Source organism: Arachis hypogaea, chromosome 1 (assembly GCF_003086295.3).
Source record: "Arachis hypogaea cultivar Tifrunner chromosome 1, arahy.Tifrunner.gnm2.J5K5, whole genome shotgun sequence".
Taxonomy (NCBI): Eukaryota; Viridiplantae; Streptophyta; class Magnoliopsida; order Fabales; family Fabaceae; genus Arachis; species Arachis hypogaea.
In genome coordinates, this window is record NC_092036.1 from 6,450,617 (window position 1) to 6,470,911 (window position 20,295).

Genomic DNA, 20,295 nt, shown 5'->3' on the forward strand with positions numbered 1-20,295 from the left:
TTATGTATATACTAAAAATTAAATGTTGAATATTTATTTATATATACATATGTTATTTTACACATTTTTAATGTATATTTTACATTTTAATATATAATTTATGTGAGTTATTTATGTGATCGTTATTTTTATTTTTCTTTACGTATACGTAAAATAGTTGATTAGAAAAATATCTAATTGATATGATGATAAGGTGATTTAATTATATGTTGGAGTTATCTTTTACTTAGGAAACATTAAGTTAAGTGAAATGTTAGGATCTAACACTTTTATCCAAATTTATTCTACTGAGTATTGAACCGAAATGGAGTAGCGAATATATAGCACCTATGTTGCAACATAGCATCAATCCGTTGTAGTCTAGTTGGTCAGGATATTCGGCTCTCACCCGAAAGACCCGGGTTCAAGTCCAGGCAACGGAATTTTTTACTTTTAAAAAATAATTATACACATTGGAGGGCTACCGGCTATTATTGATCAACACCAGTAATCCAGAACCATCACAATCTATTAATTTCTCCATACATTTACTAAACTACGAGCCATGTTTTATTACCATAAAATTGTCATTGCTTAATTCCAATATAAATTACAAGTACCATTTTCTTTTTCCTTTTCTCCATATACATCATCATGATGCTGTGTCCCAGCAAAGCCAAGTTGATGATGATGATGATGATACTGCTGATATGGAAGCCTGAGTCCATGCATGCATGCCTGCCAGCCATTGCCACATCACTGCTCCATGCTCACTCACTTCGTCACGGCTCGAATGTCCCATTTGAGTGCTCCTCACCTGCAAAATTGGAGGTTCCATTTGGCAACCGGTTCATGCTGTTATTGCTAGAGTGATTTGAATATGGTGAGTATGTAGAAACAGGACCGCCTCGGGAGTACCGGTTGTTCTGCGCGGCAGCGGCCGTGCTGCTTCTTGTTACTTTGAGACGAGCCTTCCTACCCTGAGGTGGAGCAGAGAAGAAGCATTTTTCATGATACGAAATAGAGACAAACAAAGAAAGACCAATGTACTTCTCACTAACAACTAATCGTATATTATCTTTCATCTCATTTTGAAGAAGATATAACAAGTGTTGAACAGTCTTGATAATAGAGGACTATACATAATTAGTGTTCAACTATGTAATTATCATGTTTTAAATTCACCTTTTTTCAAAACCAAAAAAAGTTCTAAGAGATAAAATAATCACCTTCCCCATGCACTTCTCCAAATGAGGGGCGAACCTTCCGGCCATGATAGATCGGCCGCAATTCATGCATTCGAATATTTCACTTGCCACGGAAGGATGACTTTGTCCGAATATGTCAACCACATACTTGCCATTTGCTTCATTACTATTGCTAGGATCGGCAACCCTTACCCTAGCTTGTGCAGACAACTTCAATTCTTCATCTTCTTCTTCCAAATTAGAATCAAGGCCCAACCTTGCTACTCTGTGACACTCTGATGCTACATCGACTATAATGGAATCAAGGAGATCCGCGAAGAAATGAGATGAGAGCTGCAAAATGAAAGAAGCATGAAAAAGTATAAGTGGAGAAAAATGTATTATTTGATAAATCTTAATGTTTCAATTCCCTGACACAACTAAATTACTTTAGAACATGCATATGGGAGACAACCCACAACAAGAAGAAATGATACTATCATGGAAATTCATGGCCTGACTGGTTTCTGTTTTCAGGATTTTGTGAAGGAAGAAAAAAATGAAAACAGGAGTTATTGCTTAATGCTTATCATCTAACGTCAGTGTTTATGTCATGTTGCTCAACTAAGATAACAAAAAATGGAATGAAAAGTGGCATTCACGATTTTCTCCATCTTTATTCTAAAAGAAAAATATGCAACAGATTCAACGGTTTGCTGTTCAAGATTATTAGCTTTTACACTAGAAGCATCACTGAATCTTTCACCAAAAAGAATAACAAAATAATGCTACCATTAGATATAAAATGTTTAAAACCACATTAACACCGCCAAGATTTAGATTTCAATCTTTGGAGTCTAGATAAAAAGTCAAGATAGATAATCCATCTAATTGAAGTTCAAAGTATTGAATTGCATATAAAATCCATGGATGTAAAATGTCACAACGGTATGCAAAATTGATTCTGCAGATGATGCGAGGATAAGCAATTCAATACATTAGGAAAATATTAAAACATCTTCAGCATTGTAAACAGAAGATTAAACACACTGGATCAAGAACAATAATAACCCACAACTCGATCAATTCACAGTTTTTCTTGATTTATTAGGTTACCATTCTCATAGCAAGACAAATACCCTGTGAATTCTGAACACAGAATATTTCTCTTCACTATGGATCCTAACAATCTTTACAGCAGTTATTGTGAAGAGGAAAGAAATAACAAAATCATCCATATATTATCGATTTAACATACAATGAAAAACAAAATGAGAGCAGTCCCAGAACTTAGCTCAAAGTTGCTTCCTAAATCTAAAGTGAGCACATAAACGTGCACAAGCATGATTTCAAATAAGAGTTGATTGGAGTGTGAAATGTGCCAGGAGAATTAATTGCAAACGTAAGAAATGTTTGCTCCATAACTGAAAAAACTCACCTGGGAATGTGACGACAAGTTTTCCTCGTTAGGAGCTGACATGAGTCTTCACCAAGTCCTAATAAATACCAATACGAATGAAAGCCGGTAAAAACCACAACACCCGGAAGTTATAAACAAGACAACTGCGAAGCAAACAAAAAGAAATGCCAAGCAGGGACAGTAATTATATTTTTATCACCTGCATCTACAGTAAAGTTCAAAATTGGTTTTACCTGTCAAAATATACTAAAAGTTAAAGAATCTCAATATATGCCAAGATTGTATATGCTTAAGATGCTATGATACAGCCACAAACAACACATTGATATAAATTTTATCATGTGAAGAGGACAGGATTGTTTAAGTTTAAACAAGGAGTCACACTAGGTTTAAACTGATCAAATTGTATTGATCTAATCATCAAAGCATAATCAATTGCAAAAACAGAAAATATAGCTTCACCATTTGTCTCAAGTTTCAGCTGTGTTCTCTATACGCTATCTTTCCCTTTTTTACTGTTAAGTTATGATCACAATCTATCAATTTCAAGTTCCATAAGAAGAATCATTCAGGAGTCTAACCCTACCTAAAGCCAGTTCATGGTCCCTATTGCTTGCCGATTTAACCAAGCGAACGAAGCTCCAAAGGGGACTATTCTCATTATGCCAAAGGTTAAGATTGTTATTTGTGATCGTCACTTCAACATATTTTACAGCTATGAAAAGAATGAACAACTTAATCATTCAGAACCTATACATCAATTATCACAAAGAAGCCATATTCTATAATATTTTTTCATATACATAGTTTCAGTACACTTGCAAAGGAGACATAAATATCGAATCCCTCAATTTTTCATTTTGAGTTTCAGATTAGCAAGTTACTTACTCCACAGTAGTAATTATCAATATCAAACTATTATTCTATAAATCTATTATAAAGACAAATTTCTCTTCCAATGGCAAAAGAATAAACCACATATTCTCACATATATTGCAGTCTCTCTGATCCACCAGTTCAACATTACATATGCAAAAACCACAAAAACAAAGCAATGAAAAATATAAACAGATTCCAATTACCACAAAATCACCACTTGAGCCAAAATTACATTAGTAAATAACCAAATTGAAGCAAAACTGATCATTAAACATTAACAATAACAAAAGAAAATTAGTAAATTACCCCGAACCAAAGGACAAACAGGCACCTAGCAATGGCCAAAAAGGTAACCAAATTTCAAGAATAATCAACTATCCAATGAATTATCAAGAATTTCAATATAATTAAATGAAATGGTTAAGAAAACTGGAAATAGTATAGAAACCAGAAAGCATAAAAACAATTAAAGGAAAGAAAACATGAACATTATTGAGGAAAAAAATTGGTGTAAGTGTCTAAGATAGAGTAAAGTTCGAACCTTTTATGACACAGTGTGCGTGAGAGAGAGAGATCAGAGGGAGATCGTCAAAAGGAGAAGAGGGTGTAGCTGCGATTCGTGGATTGGTGCTGTGGTGTGCGAATCCCCTGAATCCCCGTAGAGGGTAGAATTTGCAAAATGGGGGAATTCTGGGGTTAAAATACAATTTACGGCTTAAATTTTCTTTTTTTTTTAAAAAAAAAATTTAGGTAGCATTTGAAAGAGAAATTGATATGGAAAGATAAATACTGAATTACATCTGGTGTAAAGTGTATAAGAATAAATTATGCTTTAATATTTTATTTAGTCAGAGTAATGAGATGAGGGATTAAAAGAAAAATAGATGTAAAGTTGGAGAAGTGAGAATGGTGAAAAGGGTAAAATGAAAATTTAAAAGCGATAAATATATTTTTGAAAATAAATTAAATATTATTAAAATTTTAGTCTCTATTTTTAATAATTTTAGTCTCTTTTGTTTTTACTTTGTGCAAATATTAAATCTAGCTTTGAGAACCATACTTCGTGACACACATGATCTTAGGCTCATCACCATCGGCAATTCTCACTTGGTGATATCCTGACCTCAAATCTAGCTTTGAGAACCACTTGGCTCTACCAAGTTGATCAAATAAATCGGCTATAAAAGGAATGGGGTATTTATTCTTGATGGTTACCTTGTTCAGTGCTCGATAGTCAATGCATAGTCTCAATGAACCATCATGCTTCTTTTGGAACAAGACTGGTGCACCATAAGGTGCCTTCGATGGACAGATGAACCCAGCATCTAGCAAATCCTTGAGTTGCTTCTTCAACTCCTCGAGTTCTGGCGGTGCCATCCTATAAGGTGTTGAAGCGGGCGGCTTTGCTCCTGACTCCAATTTAATCTTGTGGTCCACCTTTCTCCTAGGTGGTAGTTGTTTTGGCAACTCAGGAGGCATCACATCCTTATTCTCTTCAAGGACTTCCTTGATTTTGGGAGGAACGTCTTCTCTTTCGGATGTTGACTCTTCTTGTAATAGAGCCAAATATGTAATCTCTCCCTTCTTGAACCCTTTCTTGAGTTTCATAGCAGACAGTATCGGTGGTCCGCCAACTTTAGAGACTGTAGGGACCATGCATGGAGACCCTTTCTCCATGACACATACTACGTCATAGTATGGCATAGGTATTATATTTGCCTTCCTTTGCAAATCGAGCCCGATGACTATTTTAAAATTGTCCATGGGTACTACTGAGAAATCCAAAAGGCCCTTCCAAGAACCAAGAGTCGTCTCAACCCCTTTTGCTACTCCCTTAAGGGGTTCACCCTTGGTATTCACGGGTTTGAACCATCCATTCTTTTCGGTGATTTTCAACCCAAGCCTCTTTGCTTCATCAAGCGTGATGAAGTTGTGTGTAGCACCAGTGTTGATCATAGCCATGACAGGTTTTTCATTGATAAACGCTTTAACATACATCAAGCCCTTCTTTTCTGCAGTACTTGCTTCTTTGCCCTTCACAGCATTTATGTGTTGGATAGATCCAACACACTCAGTTACTTGAGTTTGAGCTTCTCGTTCCTCGGCGATAGATGCTAAAGTCCCTAACTTGGGACAGTTCTTCATTTGGTGTGGTCCCTTGCACACGAAACATCCTCCTTTGGGCACGAAAGCCTTCTTATTTTCCTCGTACTCTTTCTTTGAAGAGTATTTTCCTTCCTTCTTGGTTGAGAAACTCTTTCCCTTGTCTCCTCCACCTTTAGTAGAACTAGCTTTGGAGGAAGACTTGGGTTTAGAGTCTCCCCTATGATACTCAGTGAGTAATTCGGCCACCACGATGGCCTCATCAACATCCTTAACATTCCTTCTTTGTAGTTCTTGCTTTGCCCAAGATTGGAGTCCATAAATGAAGAAGAACAATGCATCATCTGATGCTAAGTTGGGAATTTGAAGCGTGAGAGTAGTGAACTCCTTTACGTAATCGCTAATCGTACTCTTGTGCTTCAACTCCCTCAACTTCTTTCTCGCTTCATAAACCACATTCTCGGGGAAGAATTGTCTTTTCAACTCTCTTTTGAAATCTTCCTATGTGGCTATGTTGCAAGTACCCTTTTCCATATATATATGCACTTTCTCCTCCACCACAAAGTGGCATTATTAGAAAGGTAGAGAGCTGCAGTGCGTACCTTTATTGCTTCTTCGACCACCCCTTGGCCTTCAAAGTACCTCTCCATTTGGCATAGGAAATTATCCACCACTCGAGCGTCCCTCACGCCCTTGAACTCCTTTGGCTTTGGGAGATCAATCTTTGTCGTCTCCCTTATAATGGTTGGTCGAGATTTTGCCTCCTCGAACCAAACTCGAACTTTCTCAAATAACTTCAAGGAATTCTCAAGATTCTCTTCAATTTGGAGCATGCTTTCTTTGAAAGCATCTAGTTCTCCCAAGACGTGAGTTTCGAGGGTCTCCTTGTCATGTTCTATCCTTTGGAAGCGCTCATCCATAAAGGATAGAACATTTTCCAACATAGAAACTCTTTCTTCTAAGAAGTTAGAGTCCTTACCTCTAGGCTCACTTAAAGAACGGACCTTCTTGCCTCCCCATTGAGAAGGAATAGCATTCCTTCCTCTTTGGGACACAACATGCTCCATGGTGATATTAGAAGCCATACCCACAAACCATTTGTGCTCCCTCTCGAACCTTGCTCTGATGCCAAAATTGCCACGGCCTTGGACACACTCCAACGCTACCGTGCCGGCACTCGGACTTACTCAACCTCTTGAGTTAAGACCAAGTCAGCCTAACCCGCAATACTTAGCAAGAAAGCTAAGAACACAAGAGAACACAAGAGAAAGGAAGCTTGGTGGAAAGAACACTTTATTACTCAAGTGTGGTTACAAATGATTCACACACACTCACACTAACTCTCACCTCCTATTTATAACCATCCACCTCCTTAATGGATGGCTAGGATTAAATCTAATCAACGGTCTAGATTAACCATCTAGAACCTTCACTACAAATATCTATCCTACCATATTTTTCTAAATACGTCTAGATTGTTCTATACCATTCTTCATATTTCTATATACATCTACACTCTTCTAGAATGCTCTATGACCTTCCATAGTCTTCTAGAACCTTTTAGGGTATTCTGGGACCTTCTAGGACATTCTAGAACGTTCCAGAAGAACCATATAGAGCATTCTCAAACACTCTAAAAAATTATACAAACACTGTTAAATTTAACCTTCTAAAATTTACCGTGACAGGCGACTATAAAACTTTAGTAATAATTAAAAAATATAGTTAAAATTTTAAGGTTGTATTGTTTATTGTTTGATAATATTTTTTTATTAAGTCATACATTTTATTTTTTTTTCAAATTAAAAAATATTTTTGAATAATAAAAGATATGATTTTAATTTTAGCTATATTTTTAAATATTATCAAAATTTCATATTTACCAATACTATTAATCATAACTACCATAAAATACAACGCAAGGTAAATTGTTCACATGTTAGAATGAAAACAAAGTTTAATAAATAAACCAACAGAATAGTGTTTAATACTTTAATGCTAATGTCTCTACATAAATAGAATTATTTCATAAACGGATGAAGCAACAAAGGAACCATGGGCCACTTGGTCCACCCCAACCTCTACGCTCTAATTTCGGTGGGGCCTCAAATAGAAGAACTGAAGAAGAAACATACAGTTAAAAAAACGAGTAAACTATTAAAAGGTGTTTGAATTATTAAATTATTTACAAAAACACATTTTTAATTTACTAATGATAAAAATACTCTTAAAATATTTTAAAATATAACAAAAATAACAAAAAAATATATTTTTTATAATAAACAAGTTTTATATTTGACATGTTACTCGTGTATTTAATCCGAAATTTTGTAAGAATATTAATATAACTATTTAAAAAGTATATTGAAAAAGACCAAAATTTAGCTATTATATTTTTTTTAATTATTAAAAATATTTTTTGTTCTTGACAGAAAAAATAAAAAAATTTATTTAATGTAAAATCACAAAATTTGGAGGATTAAATATCTATTTTAAATATTTTTATAAAAAATATATCAAAATTTGATCTTTAAATTTTTATCGTGTTTTAAAATATAAATATTTTTATCGTAAATTTGTCCGCTCTCGAAAGCATGTTTAGTAATTTAAACACTAATAAATAGAAAGCTACGAAACACAGACACTTCGTTGAGTTATCGTGTCTACGTGTTGTACACATTTTAGATACGACATTCATCGACACCCGTATCTGTGTCCAACAATGTTTTAATAAAAAATAAAAAAAAATCGAACACACTTGGACACACCTAAATTCCATCACGTGTCAACATGTGCAGTCTTATTCTTAACATATCTTCTTAAAATAAATTTAGATATAATATATATTATTATTTATTAAAATAAAAAAATAGTTTAAATACTTCATATAATTAAAATAAAACAGTAAAAATAATTAAAAAAATTAATTTATATAAGTATTAAAATATCATTACGATTTATTTAAAAAATACTTTATATTTCATATGCATGCGCCATGTCATGTAAGATTTTAAAATTTACGTGTCGACGTGTCCCATATCGTGTCCCATATCCGTATCCGTGTAAGTATTAGTGTATTATAGATAGAGAAAAAAAAAGAAAAAGGTTAGTGTAACATTCGAATATTGAAACAGAAAAAGCAACAGTAATAAGGCGAAAATGTAAATGTTGATTATTCTTGCTTTCTATTTTTAATACACTTTTTAATTTCATAACTGAGATTCTGAAATAATAATAATAATAATAATAATAATAATAATAATAATAATAATAATAATAAAAAGAGTCTAATCTCATTAGTTCATTGAAGCAAATATTCAAAATTAGAGGATCCCGTAAAAAAAATTTCAAAATATAAAGTAATTTTTATTACGGTTTGTTGTGTATTTAGTAATTTTTCATTCTTTGAGAAAGTAAAAAGTGTAAAATATTATTACTTTTATTGAATTTCTGTTAAAAACTATATATTTAATTTGTATAATTGTGTTCCACAAGAACACAAGTTTATTTTCCAACATTAACATAAAATAAAATAAAATAAAAAATGTGGTTTTTTTCCCTATCTTAAAAACAAACCTTAGTGTTAATTTTCTCTTAATCAATAAGAATTTGTGTGGCAATATCATTGGGAAAACAAAAATGAATGCGACCCGTTAAGTTGTCCCATTTGAGAAAAAAGGTCAAGGTTTTCCCACGATGAATTATTGAAAACTAACAATACAAATTATATAAACCATATATATTTTTGCCACTTCTAACCCTTCTAGAGCCATAGACTTTTCTAATAACTAATAACCATGACTACTACTCCTTACAACAATAATAACAACACTAATTATTATTATGGCCCAAAACAACAACAACAAGAACAAGAACAAGTAGATGAGGTTCCAATTTCTCAAGACAAGAACTTTGCTCTACATGGTAAGATAGTGTTTCTTGTTCTTATCACTGCCTTCATCCTCCTCATTATCTTCATCATCGTGATTCCTCGCCTCCAAAATCGACGAGGTTCGAGCTCTCGACACGAATCGGAAACCGAAGGAGACTCCACCGTAGCAGGCCGCCACAACAGTAAGACTACTCCTCCTTGGAGTTAGAAGAAAATAAATAAAATAGAGAATTTTTCTTTTGTAACTATAGAAATTTTTTTCTTTTATTAATGTTGTTATTTAGAGATACTATATGTATAGTGTTAGTTAGATATTTTTATAATTAGTTACCCTCATATGTAACCATTTATGTAACTTTTATTTCCCCATTGTAGTAGTAGGTTTTCATTCGAGTTTTTTTTTCTTTCTTTTTTTTTAAATAAAAATAAAAATCTCCTTGTTATTTTCTTTTATTTCTCGATCTTTAGTACCATAAATTTCTAAATTTTGGTGGATTAAGAAGTGGTTTTAGTTCATTTATGCTGATGATATATAATGTAGTTTGAAGAAGATGATGAGTTTATGGATATGGATATGGAGAAGTTCAATTCCTCTTGGTTGCTATGTTTGTTGGTGGTGGTGACTAATGACTATCATGTCCTTTTTTTCTTTTTCCATGTCAACGTCATAAACCTTCTAAGGAACACATGCAGCTTATGATATTATTATCAAGTATCAAAATCTCTTATGGTATATTTACTTTAATGTCCTTGATAGTGTAATATAGAAGAAACATATAAGTTTAGCTAGATAAGTTGCTAATTATATTCAGTTAATTACTTGATGTTCTTTAACTTATGTTTTAAAATAATTCCGCTAAATAAACAATAGAGTGCAAATAACACAAATAATGAGCGGAATTACGGGTCCATTAAATATTAGAAAAAAAAAACTCATCCTCATTTATCTACTACAATCCTATTTTCATTTTTTATATTTACAATTTTACCTTTTACCTTTCAAAATTTTTACCACAAAAAAATCCATCTAATAAAAAAAAACATCCGGAGAAGTGGAGGAGGAGGAGACAGCAGCAATGCCGCTTGTGAACACGAGACAACAGCAGCGCTGTCCATGGAACACGAGATGGCAGTAGTGGCCCATTGGGGAACGCACGATGACATCATTCGCAACGGCATCAGCCGACTAGACCACGGGATAAACGGACACGCAATGCAAAGGCGGGCTATGGCAATGAGGCAGAGGGAGGACAGCGACGACACAGCAGCAGCGCTGCCAGGGATCGCGAGGCAGTAGCGGTGGCACCCGGGGAATGCGAAACAGCAGCAGGGACGCATGAGGAACTCATGCGATGGCATCACTCGTGCTGCAGCAGCCGGCAGCGGCGACCTGGACAACGGGATGAACGGACGCGCACCAGTGACGACGGCGCACTGCGAAGGCGGGCTGTGGCGGTGTTTACAGCTGAGGGTTGACACGATGAGAGGAAATAGGAACGTGGTGTGAAGGTTGGATGTGAGGGTGTGTTTAGAAGAGGTTATATTGTCTAATTCTAATTATTTAAATTTAAAATTTAATTTTTAAAATTAATTTTTCAAGCTGTTGTTTATGTTGTTTGGTAGATGTGTTATCCCCTGTACTTTTTCATTAACTAAAAGAATCAAATGCTAAGTTTCTTTGGTTTGCTTGTGAAGGGATATAAAATAATAAAGTATAAGAAGCATTTTAGATGTATCGAAAATTTAAGTGTTCTAATATTTTTAGTCATGATCTCTCTCTCTCTCTATATATATATATATATATATATAAACATTGAAGCGTTCGAATTATACCTGAAATACTTCTTAAAGTATAACCCTTAGAGGAAGAATAATTTTCTAAATTTCAGGAATTTCAGGGATAGATGTTTCCCTTTTGCGTTTTGTGATGACTAGTAAGTACCTTTTTCCCCTAGCACTCCCCAAAAAGAAATTAAATTGCCTTCGTCTGACTCTCTAAATTTAAAGCACCTGGACATTTCTTCAAGCATAGATTACCCCGTTTTAAACATAAATTCCAAAAATACACCCGCAACAAACCTCCCTTTATGCTTCAAGCAAATAATTAAAATAACTTCCATGTGATACCCGGACCAAAAATAATAAAATAAAATAAAATAATACATTTGATCAATACCCCTTTCACATGATTAAAATATTTTAAAATGAAATCAAGTTGGGTTGGTCTAGTGGTTAGCTCATTATTTACTAGTCTGTTTAAACAAGTGTCGGCAATTTGAATCTCGCCTTGTACATACAGCAATCCATTGGCCAGCAGTAAATCCTTAAATGGAGCTCCAATTCGCGACGAATTAATCCTTAGTCTATCAAATTATAAAATACCGTAAACAATAAAAAAAATTAAAATAAAAAATTAATAAAATAATAAAATAAAAAAATTAATTACACTTAAATCAAAATAACAAGGTTCACGTATAATAAAAATTATAAATTTAATAATAATTATTTTACTTTATTACTTTACCAATATTTTCATTTTAAAGAATCTAAATTCCCTTTCACATGGCCATGAAGGTGTCGCATTAGATCGTTATGTAATTGGAATTGGAATTGGATTTGTGTATAGGTCATTGGTTTATGCCTTTATAGCTTTATGCACAAATTCCACATGAAAATATATGGAGTGCCAGGGAATTATAAACTGTGCCCGTTAAAATTAGCCATTAAAATTAATTATTAATATAAAATATATTATATTAAAAATAAATTAAATTATAAATATATTTATATATAATTATATATAATTAATTTTTTATGTGTACATAATATGTTTTATAAAACTATTTGACTTTAGATTTGGAAAATTGTGAAACTCAGAAAATTCTGAAACTAGTACATTTAAATTTTGTGAATTAAAAAATAAAACAAAAAATAAAATATTATTATTTTTTTACTATTTTTTTTTCTCTTTTTATAAAATCTTAAAAAAATACTTAAAAAAAAAAGGCAGATCCAACATTAAATTCGCGCTTACACAGTTCATGTGATTTCACACTTTTTCAAAGTTATTTGGTAGGTAGTGAACGCTTTTCAATTATGGGGAGTGCTACTAATCAAATTTACTCTTTTAACCAGTGGCGGATCCACGGGGGATCTAAGGTGGCCATGGTCCCCCCAAATTTTTTTAAAAAAATAGTAAATAGTAATAATTAATAATATTAAATTTTTTTATATATAATATTAAAAAAAATATAAATTACAAAATTTTATAAATTAAAAAAACTAAAAACTGCATTGTGTATTAGATATTTGAATTATTGTTGCTCTTGTTAACAAATAGCCCATTCTAATAATTAATAAAAATGGTTCTATTATACTAGCCCAAGCCCATACTATTAATTAAAGTAACCCTAATACATTTTTCAAATATTTGTTTCAAACTATCATAGGCATAGCGCCACTTTTCTCTCTCTTTAAGTGATTCCCAAACTTTTGGTCTTCTACTCTTCTCATTCTAATTTTCTTTCCATACCAAAACAAGACATATGAAGAAAAACCATTGAAGAGAAGTGAACAACAAAATATTAACCATTGAATGCACAACAGAGATTCAAAGAGGTATATTTCAATTTTTTTTAAGTTAATGACAATGTCAAGTATTATTTACATTATTTATTTAAAATAATTAATTTATTTTTTTTATAATGGACAGTGTTCAAAGATTGAAGTGAGGACAAAACTCAATAGAATTATTTTTCTGTGAGACTTGGAACAAAAAATAATCAGGTAAATCAATAACTTTATTTTTGGTTATTATATATTTGTGTTTCTAAAATTATTTGTTATTGCTCAATAGGTTTAATATTTTTTTTAAGAAAATAATATATATGCAATTATTTTTGTTTTTTTTGTTAGATAGTTCAAGTTAAGTTAAAAATGTCAAAGATGAAAACAATCACTCATTTAGTGAGCAAGCAACCGAGCTCCTCATACTGAGTACATCTCTAGATCCTAAAGATGTTTTCAAGTTATTCAGTGTTTGCAACATATGCAATCTTGTAAAGAATTTCTATTCTTTAGATTTTTCTGAGCAAGAAAAGATTCAATTGGATTATGAGTTACAACATTATGAACTTGATGTGGTTAAAGCTCCAGATTTTCAGAATTTGTCTACTCTTGCTGAATTGTGTCAAAAATTGACAGAGACAGGAAAATCAAATATATATCCTTTAATTGATAGATTAATTCGTCTTGTTTTGACTCTTCCTGTGACAACAGCAACAACTGAACGGGCCTTTTCAGCTATGAAGATTATTAAAACAAGGTTTCGAAACAAGATGGAAGATGAATTTTTAGCAGATTGTATGATTGTATATATTGAAAAGGAAATTGCTTCAAAATTCACTTCAGAGATGATAATTGATGATTTTAGTTCCATGAAGCATCGTCGAGCAAGTTTAAAAATATCAAAATCTTAAAGTATGTAGTTGAACATTGACTTTTATATAATATAATATAATTACTTTTTTAATATATATGCTACAAATCATATTTTGTTAATTTTTTGTTATATTTTATATTTAATTGGCCCCCCTCTTATGAAATTTCTGGTTCCGCCACTGCTTTTAACCCTATTAATTCACATTATTTACACATTGTTCAAAAATCTTATTGGTTACCTATACTTTTCCTTTCTTTTTTTATATGATCTGAATATCCATATCAATCACAGTGACTAATTCTTCTTTGACTTGTAAATATCTAAATGAGTGACACAATTTTTTAAGATGATCCGAATATATTTGCTTTAAATCTCCATTCGAAATGTCAATGTATGCTTTTTTTTTTTAACTAAAAAAACGAGTTTGAGGGAAAAAATGAAGGAAAAATAAAAAAATAATATTTATTGAACTTAGCACTACTTCGATTTTCTCTATTTTTTTTATTCACATAAGTTTTGTAAATTCATAAAACTTTTGTTCTTGTCTTTCCTTAAAATTTTTGAACCATTCTTTTCTTTTAAAATTTTCTTGATTCAATTTCGTTATTCATTCATCAAGATTCAATTTATAATTATAAATGAATAGAGAAGGGCTTCATTTTTCTTAATCCCTATCGAAATTGACTATAGCAAGACAACTTTGCATAACTATATTTATAGTTAATTTTTAGATAATTCATTAGCATCCAATATCTAGTATTACATATACCTGTGTTTCTTCTATACTGTAAACGAATTGTTGGTGTATTCAATTGGATTCGAGAGTTTAATTTGCCCTATAATTTAACATATCCAAAGTCTAATTTGTGAACCAGAATTATAAGCATGCATTCATATTCTGAACATGTACAATATTATTATTGATAGCGAACATAACAACCACCCCCATTTTTTCAGCTATATCCAAACACAACACATGGGGCTTCTTTGGATCTAAATATTCTCTAATAACAATTAGATTGAAAGTGGAAGAGATCTAGAGAACAACTCCTAAACTAGTTTACTTTGTTACTACAATTTGGTCTTACAATCAGAAAATGACGGTTCCGACCAATATGGAAGTGAGGGGAACCGTGAGGTTGTCGTCGAGTTCGGTGCTGATAGGAAGGGACTCGACAAGTGCCGTGACAACAGACACAACTAGAAAACCCAGAACCAACTTCAAGCTTCCCTCCATGTATCCAAACCACGAAAAATAGCTCATATACCTGTCAAAACAGTAACCGTTAACAACGGCATGATTAAATAGATCTTACCTTGTAGTGCAAAACAAATAAAAGTAAATTACATTGACCTCCTCTCAAGTTAGATGATATCACACAGTACACGACAAGAACCTCCGCTCGTGATATATTTACGAGGTTAGTGTCGAATTTTAAAAAAGAGAGAGTGTGCCAAGTATCATATAACCAAAATCTCAGGTAGGTTAGTTTACTTTTACAAACAAACAGACATCAAGTGTAATGTCATCTAACCACATGGAACGAAAAGAGTCCATAGGAAGTTACCCGACGGAAGTTAAGAATCCAGCTGCTGCCATTGCAATTGAACCAGCATAGGACTTGTTTCTATTGTAAGGAATCTTTTTATCACCAAATCGCCTTCCGACAATGTCAGCTAGGCCTGACAGCACATAAATAATCAGATTTTTCTCTAAACCCTAAGCTCTAAACTTTAACTTAATGCGAGCTATAACATTGTTTAATTATTATTATTATAAATAATAATTTAATGCTTATAAGTGATCGGGCATAGAAACATTACCATCTCCTGCGCACAGATTGCAAATTGCAGCTATGGAAATAGGTGAAGTTCTCCAGTATATTATCGATGCCAAAGTAATGGTAGCAGCATAATATAGTGGTCCTTTAAGGAGTTCCCTGGTACAGAGGAAACACTGAGAAATGGATGAGAAATAAAGCACACGAATGAAATCAATTATCAAACATTAGAAAACCATGCAATCCGTTATCAAACAATGGATTTCCATCATCTTCATCCTCCAAAAGGGCATGTCACAGCCAAATCGTGTAGCATAGCAGGTAATTTACATCTCAATCTATTCCTTCTGTTTTCACTACATATCCTTCTCTTACTTTTCTTGATATACCATAACTACAGATAAGAAGCTTCCATTTCGATCATAATAACCACTAAGAGATAACTTTCTTGTTACAATTAACTTTAAAATGAGCTAACAATTATTTTTTTCACAGAATCAAAGATTCTCACAGGTTTTATTGTCTACAATATTGAAACCTGTAATCTCCAAATCTACTCATTGATTTCACGGTGGCCTCATCCTTGTATATTCCAAGCCCGATAACAAGCATCCGAATTATATTGATACCCGGAATAAGAGAAGCTAAGATGGGTCCCCAACCATCAGAACTGTAATGATTGAACAGCATGATTCAACAATGGAAATTGTAGCGTTAAAAAAAAATAAAATAAAATAAAATAAAATAAAATAAATTTTGAGCTCATTAGTTCATGAACTATGCCATTACCTGTACAGTGGCCAGCAGAGCATGAATATCAGCCCAATGCTTACATGCACAAGTTTCCTATTCAATTTCTAAAAAAAGAAACAATTGATCACAAATCTATAGTTTGAAGAACAAAAATGTTCAAAAACCAAGCACTACCATCTTTGAAAGATAGCACTCACTAAATGCTACCGGCCTACTACACAATGAAAGATAATACAAATCTTAAGTTATGAATTTAATAGAGAACAATATCTAAGGAAGTCATGAACTAATACCAACAAAAATCTCAGTGACAGGTTCCAATAATCTCTCTGAAAAAATGCAATGTGTGTCAAAATGAACTTGCACATGTAACAATGCAGATGAAGGGGAAGACCTATCAGCATATTCATAATAAGTTTTACTAAGGCATCTAATAATACATTTTTTCTATTCCCTGTAAAAGAAGTCAAGAAAAGACATAGAAACAAAGTAAATGCTTTGGATTCATAACTTGTTTTCTACTATCTTAATTATGGAAACAAAAAATCTTTAAAATCTATTTCTTGTTCCTACTTTCGGTTCACCGAATTCTGAAAACTGAGGGAACTAGGAACCACCAAATAAGACAAGAGATGTTTCTTGAACACCCAATATTTAAGATGTTCAAAATAACATCACTCATTGAAGAGAACATGAACTTTTGGGATGAAATTTGAAGAAAAAAAAAAAAAGGACCTACCTAACTACTCTGCGTCAACCTTGACTAAAACTAAACAATTGAATTCAAAATTCCTCTTCATTATGCAAAGGATGACAGATATGCATTCAATTAACAAAGGAAACACTTCATTAATGCTTAGCTTGCCATGATTCCTAAACAATGTTTTTTGTTACCACTTTCCAACCAACCCTATTGTCACACTAAACCCAGCTACCATTGAAATTGCAAGAAATGCAAAAGAGGGGGAAAGCAAAAAAAAGAATCTCTTTTTTAATCTACATACCCCAAAAATTGAGATAATTGAAGAATCCAAAGAAGGCGTTTGAAGAAACCTGGTCAAAGAGGGATCGTTTAGCGGTCTCTTCAAAGAACCTAAGGAAGGAGAAGGCGATAGCACCAGACACAGCAAGAGCACAGATGTCGGAGACTAGAGGGTTTTGGTGGAGCATGGTTGCCGGCAGGGCGAATTTCCGGCGAGCTTGCGGTGGTTGCGTTGTGAGAGTCAAAGAAGAAGAAGAAGAAGAGGGTTTGAAAAGGGTTAGAAATGGGGTTGAAAAAGAAGAGGGTTTAGTGAGAGAAATGGGAATGGAAATGTGTGTGAAACGGTGAAGTGGGTCAAATCTTTGAAAGCAGCATGTGAAGGTGGTGCTGCTGCTGCTTCTACAAATCATGGTGAGAGTAACGGGAGTGTGAGTGAGAGACATGCAATGATGCAAAGGTTCAACCAAACACAAGTAATTTGGTTTCATTCAGTTTTTGAATTTTTAACTATGCTAAAAATTTAGGTACAGTTATTTTTAAGTAAAATTATTAATTAAAAATTATTAAATAATTTAACAGATTTGATTGAGTTTGATTTGAGTTTTCATGCATATTCAATCTGTTTTTGGTTTTAACTTTTAACATCCTATTCAATCTACCATATTTAATGAGCAACAATGCTGGGGCAGTAACTTTTATTATTGGTAACCAGTAAATAATTATCAATAATGATTTAATGGTGTGAAATTTTATCTAATGACTTACCTTTTTTCGCTGGTTACGTGACCAAAATTCAACAAATTGCTCCTCTTAGACTTTTCTTTTAACGAGAATGAGATTAGTTAATTCTTTTTTTCCTTTTACATCTGATTATATTAATTCTGTTGACAAATTAAAATTTTATCCAATATTTCTATTTTATTCTTTTATTCTTGTACCAAAACACAAATGATGCATGCATATTAGATAGGAGATACAGATTAATTTTCTCAATTTCTTTAGTTAATTTTTATGAAGTGTGATTTTATATGATAAAAAAGTTTTTTTCAATAAATTTTAACGGTAAATTTTAATTATATATTATTTATAATTAAAATTAATAGTTAAAAATTACTAAAATATTAGTATATCAGTATACTTAAAAAAAATTTCATATTATATATATATTTTTTTAGTTTTACTTAAGTTTTACATCATGTGAGTTTACATTTTATGAGATTAGTTGAGAAAAAAAAACTTGTGGGCATAAGAATAGTGAATTTTGAATTTATAAAACAAAAATAAAAGAAATTGATTTAAAACTAATTTGATTCGCATTTTTTATTTTTAATGACTAAAGTTAAGTTATTTAGTATAAAGTAGGAACTAATTTAATTCACTCATAACTATGATAATTAGATGATATATGAATAAATAATTTTAGAATGCGTAATTCTAAATTAAAAGGTAAATAAATCGTATTATAACAAACATTCTAAACGCAACTACGTACCTCATAGTAGGGTCCTACTAAGCTGGTCCCATATGTGACTTTCCATCCCCTAACTCATGCACAACTACAAACCTCATATTCTAAACGCATCTCAATGGTTGATTGGTGGTTGTAATTAATAGCAATATGTCCTTTTGCACTATACATGCCTGGGCCACATAGGGGGCTTTTTTGTTTTTTGGGCAGATACTTAATAGATAATTAAATTAGTTTAGATAAAAGACAAATTTTTAGCAGCTTATATGTTGAAAAAGAAAATTTTTCAAAATTTATTTCAGATGATAAATTGATAATTTTAGTTATATAAAATATTGCAGAATAAATTTAAAAAATACCAAAATTTTAAAGTATATAGTTGAATGTTGATTTTTATATAATATAATTATTAATTTTGATCTATATACTATAAATTATATTTTATTGACTTTTTGTTATGTTATATTTTAATTTATTTTATATTTAATTTGGGCCCTTTTTGTAAAATTTTTGAATTTGTTGTTGTCTTGATAATTCATATTTGTTTTTTGTTGGTTTGTCATTGAAATCAATCATAAAAAACCATTTAATTTTTTAATTAATAACAATTTTTTTAAATTTAATGTTTTTATATTAATCCAATTTTTTTAAAGAGGTGAACAAATTTTAGTTAAAAACAATTTTAGTTGAAAAATATAATTTTTTAATTATTTTATATAATTTAATAAATAACTATATTTATTATTTAAATATAATGTTATATTAATAAAAGATACTGTTGTCCATTATAATTTTTTTATTCATTTGATAAACATTTAAAATACTAGAATACAGTTTTATAGTTTTATTAATTCATTCAAAATATTAGAATTCAATTTTATACTATTAAGAATTTTCGAATAAGTTGTAAATAGTCATTTTTAATCATAAAAAATTTGGCGCGATTAAAACTGATCATAAAAAATTAAAACTAAAACTATACTTATATAAAATAAATTTCGTTCAACAAAAATAATTAATTATTAAATTTTTGTTTATAATTCTATAAATATCCAATTTTTTTCCTTCTTTCTTCTTTATCTTTCTTCAATAACGACCATTATTTTTGCCGCAAAATCTACCATTCCACCATCTATTCCCACCTCTTTTAGATAATTGCATCTTACCACAACCACCACAAAAGAACTCACTCCCTCCTCCACCATAAAGTGCCACATGGACCTAACAGGAAAGGCGGGATCCTCTTAACGGCGAGAGTGACGAGGTTAATGGCGATGACCTCACATATATAGCATGTTATTTGTCGTCATAGTCTGCTTTAAAGTCTTCATGGAGCATTAAAGCTAGTTCATACATAATTAATTTTGGATTAGGTCAAGCTTTTGGTATAAATTTTTTTTGTCCACTCTA

General features: G+C 31.7%; 2 protein-coding genes and 1 non-coding gene across 11 annotated transcripts; 1 reads left to right on the forward strand and 2 right to left on the reverse strand.

Moving 5' to 3' along the window:
• The first annotated feature begins 349 nt into the window (after positions 1-349).
• On the forward strand, positions 350-422 carry TRNAE-CUC (transfer RNA glutamic acid (anticodon CUC)). The gene has a single exon. It is a non-coding gene; the product is annotated as a tRNA-Glu (tRNA).
• Positions 423-487: 65 nt separating this feature from the next.
• On the reverse strand, positions 488-4,255 carry LOC112792520 (SAGA-associated factor 11). 9 transcript variants are annotated; one of them, XM_072236318.1, is made up of 6 exons: positions 4,007-4,142; positions 2,786-2,819; positions 2,605-2,662; positions 1,209-1,520; positions 898-959; positions 488-796 (listed from the first exon to the last, which is right to left on the reverse strand). In XM_072236318.1, the coding sequence occupies exons 3-6, from the start codon at positions 2,644-2,646 to the stop codon at positions 793-795; spliced, it is 420 nt and encodes a 139-aa protein (XP_072092419.1). In that variant the 5' UTR covers positions 2,647-2,662; positions 2,786-2,819; positions 4,007-4,142; the 3' UTR covers positions 488-792. The 9 variants fall into 9 exon arrangements, with proteins under 9 accessions (XP_072092419.1, XP_072092415.1, XP_072092416.1 ...); XM_072236314.1 differs by adding an exon at positions 3,173-3,301 and having other exon boundaries at positions 488-959; positions 4,007-4,126; XM_072236315.1 differs by adding an exon at positions 3,173-3,237 and having other exon boundaries at positions 488-959; positions 4,007-4,119.
• Positions 4,256-14,764: 10,509 nt separating this feature from the next.
• Positions 14,765-17,924, reverse strand: LOC112792546 (probable phytol kinase 3, chloroplastic). The gene is made up of 6 exons (XM_025835828.3): positions 17,489-17,924; positions 16,472-16,539; positions 16,221-16,352; positions 15,726-15,841; positions 15,470-15,584; positions 14,765-15,169 (listed from the first exon to the last, which is right to left on the reverse strand). Exons 1-6 carry the CDS (start codon positions 17,903-17,905, stop codon positions 14,992-14,994), a joined length of 1,026 nt encoding a protein of 341 aa, XP_025691613.2. The 5' UTR covers positions 17,906-17,924; the 3' UTR covers positions 14,765-14,991.
• Between the last annotated feature and the right edge of the window lie 2,371 nt (positions 17,925-20,295).

Coding starts and splice junctions, on each gene's coding strand:
- LOC112792546 (XM_025835828.3), bottom strand. CDS start 17,905: ATGAAACCAAATTACTTGTGTTTGGTTGAACCTTTGCATCATTGCATG. Junction 16,540..17,488: donor AACGATCCCTCTTTGACCAG/GTTTCTTCAAAC, acceptor TTCTTTTTTTAG/AAATTGAATAGGAAACTTGT. Junction 15,170..15,469: donor GGATTCTTAACTTCCGTCGG/GTAACTTCCTAT, acceptor CTGTTTTGACAG/GTATATGAGCTATTTTTCGT.
- LOC112792520 (XM_025835792.3), bottom strand. CDS start 2,646: ATGTCAGCTCCTAACGAGGAAAACTTGTCGTCACATTCCCAG. Junction 1,521..2,604: donor ACTTGTCGTCACATTCCCAG/GTGAGTTTTTTC, acceptor TTCATTTTGCAG/CTCTCATCTCATTTCTTCGC. Junction 960..1,208: donor TGGAGAAGTGCATGGGGAAG/GTGATTATTTTA, acceptor GCTCCACCTCAG/GGTAGGAAGGCTCGTCTCAA.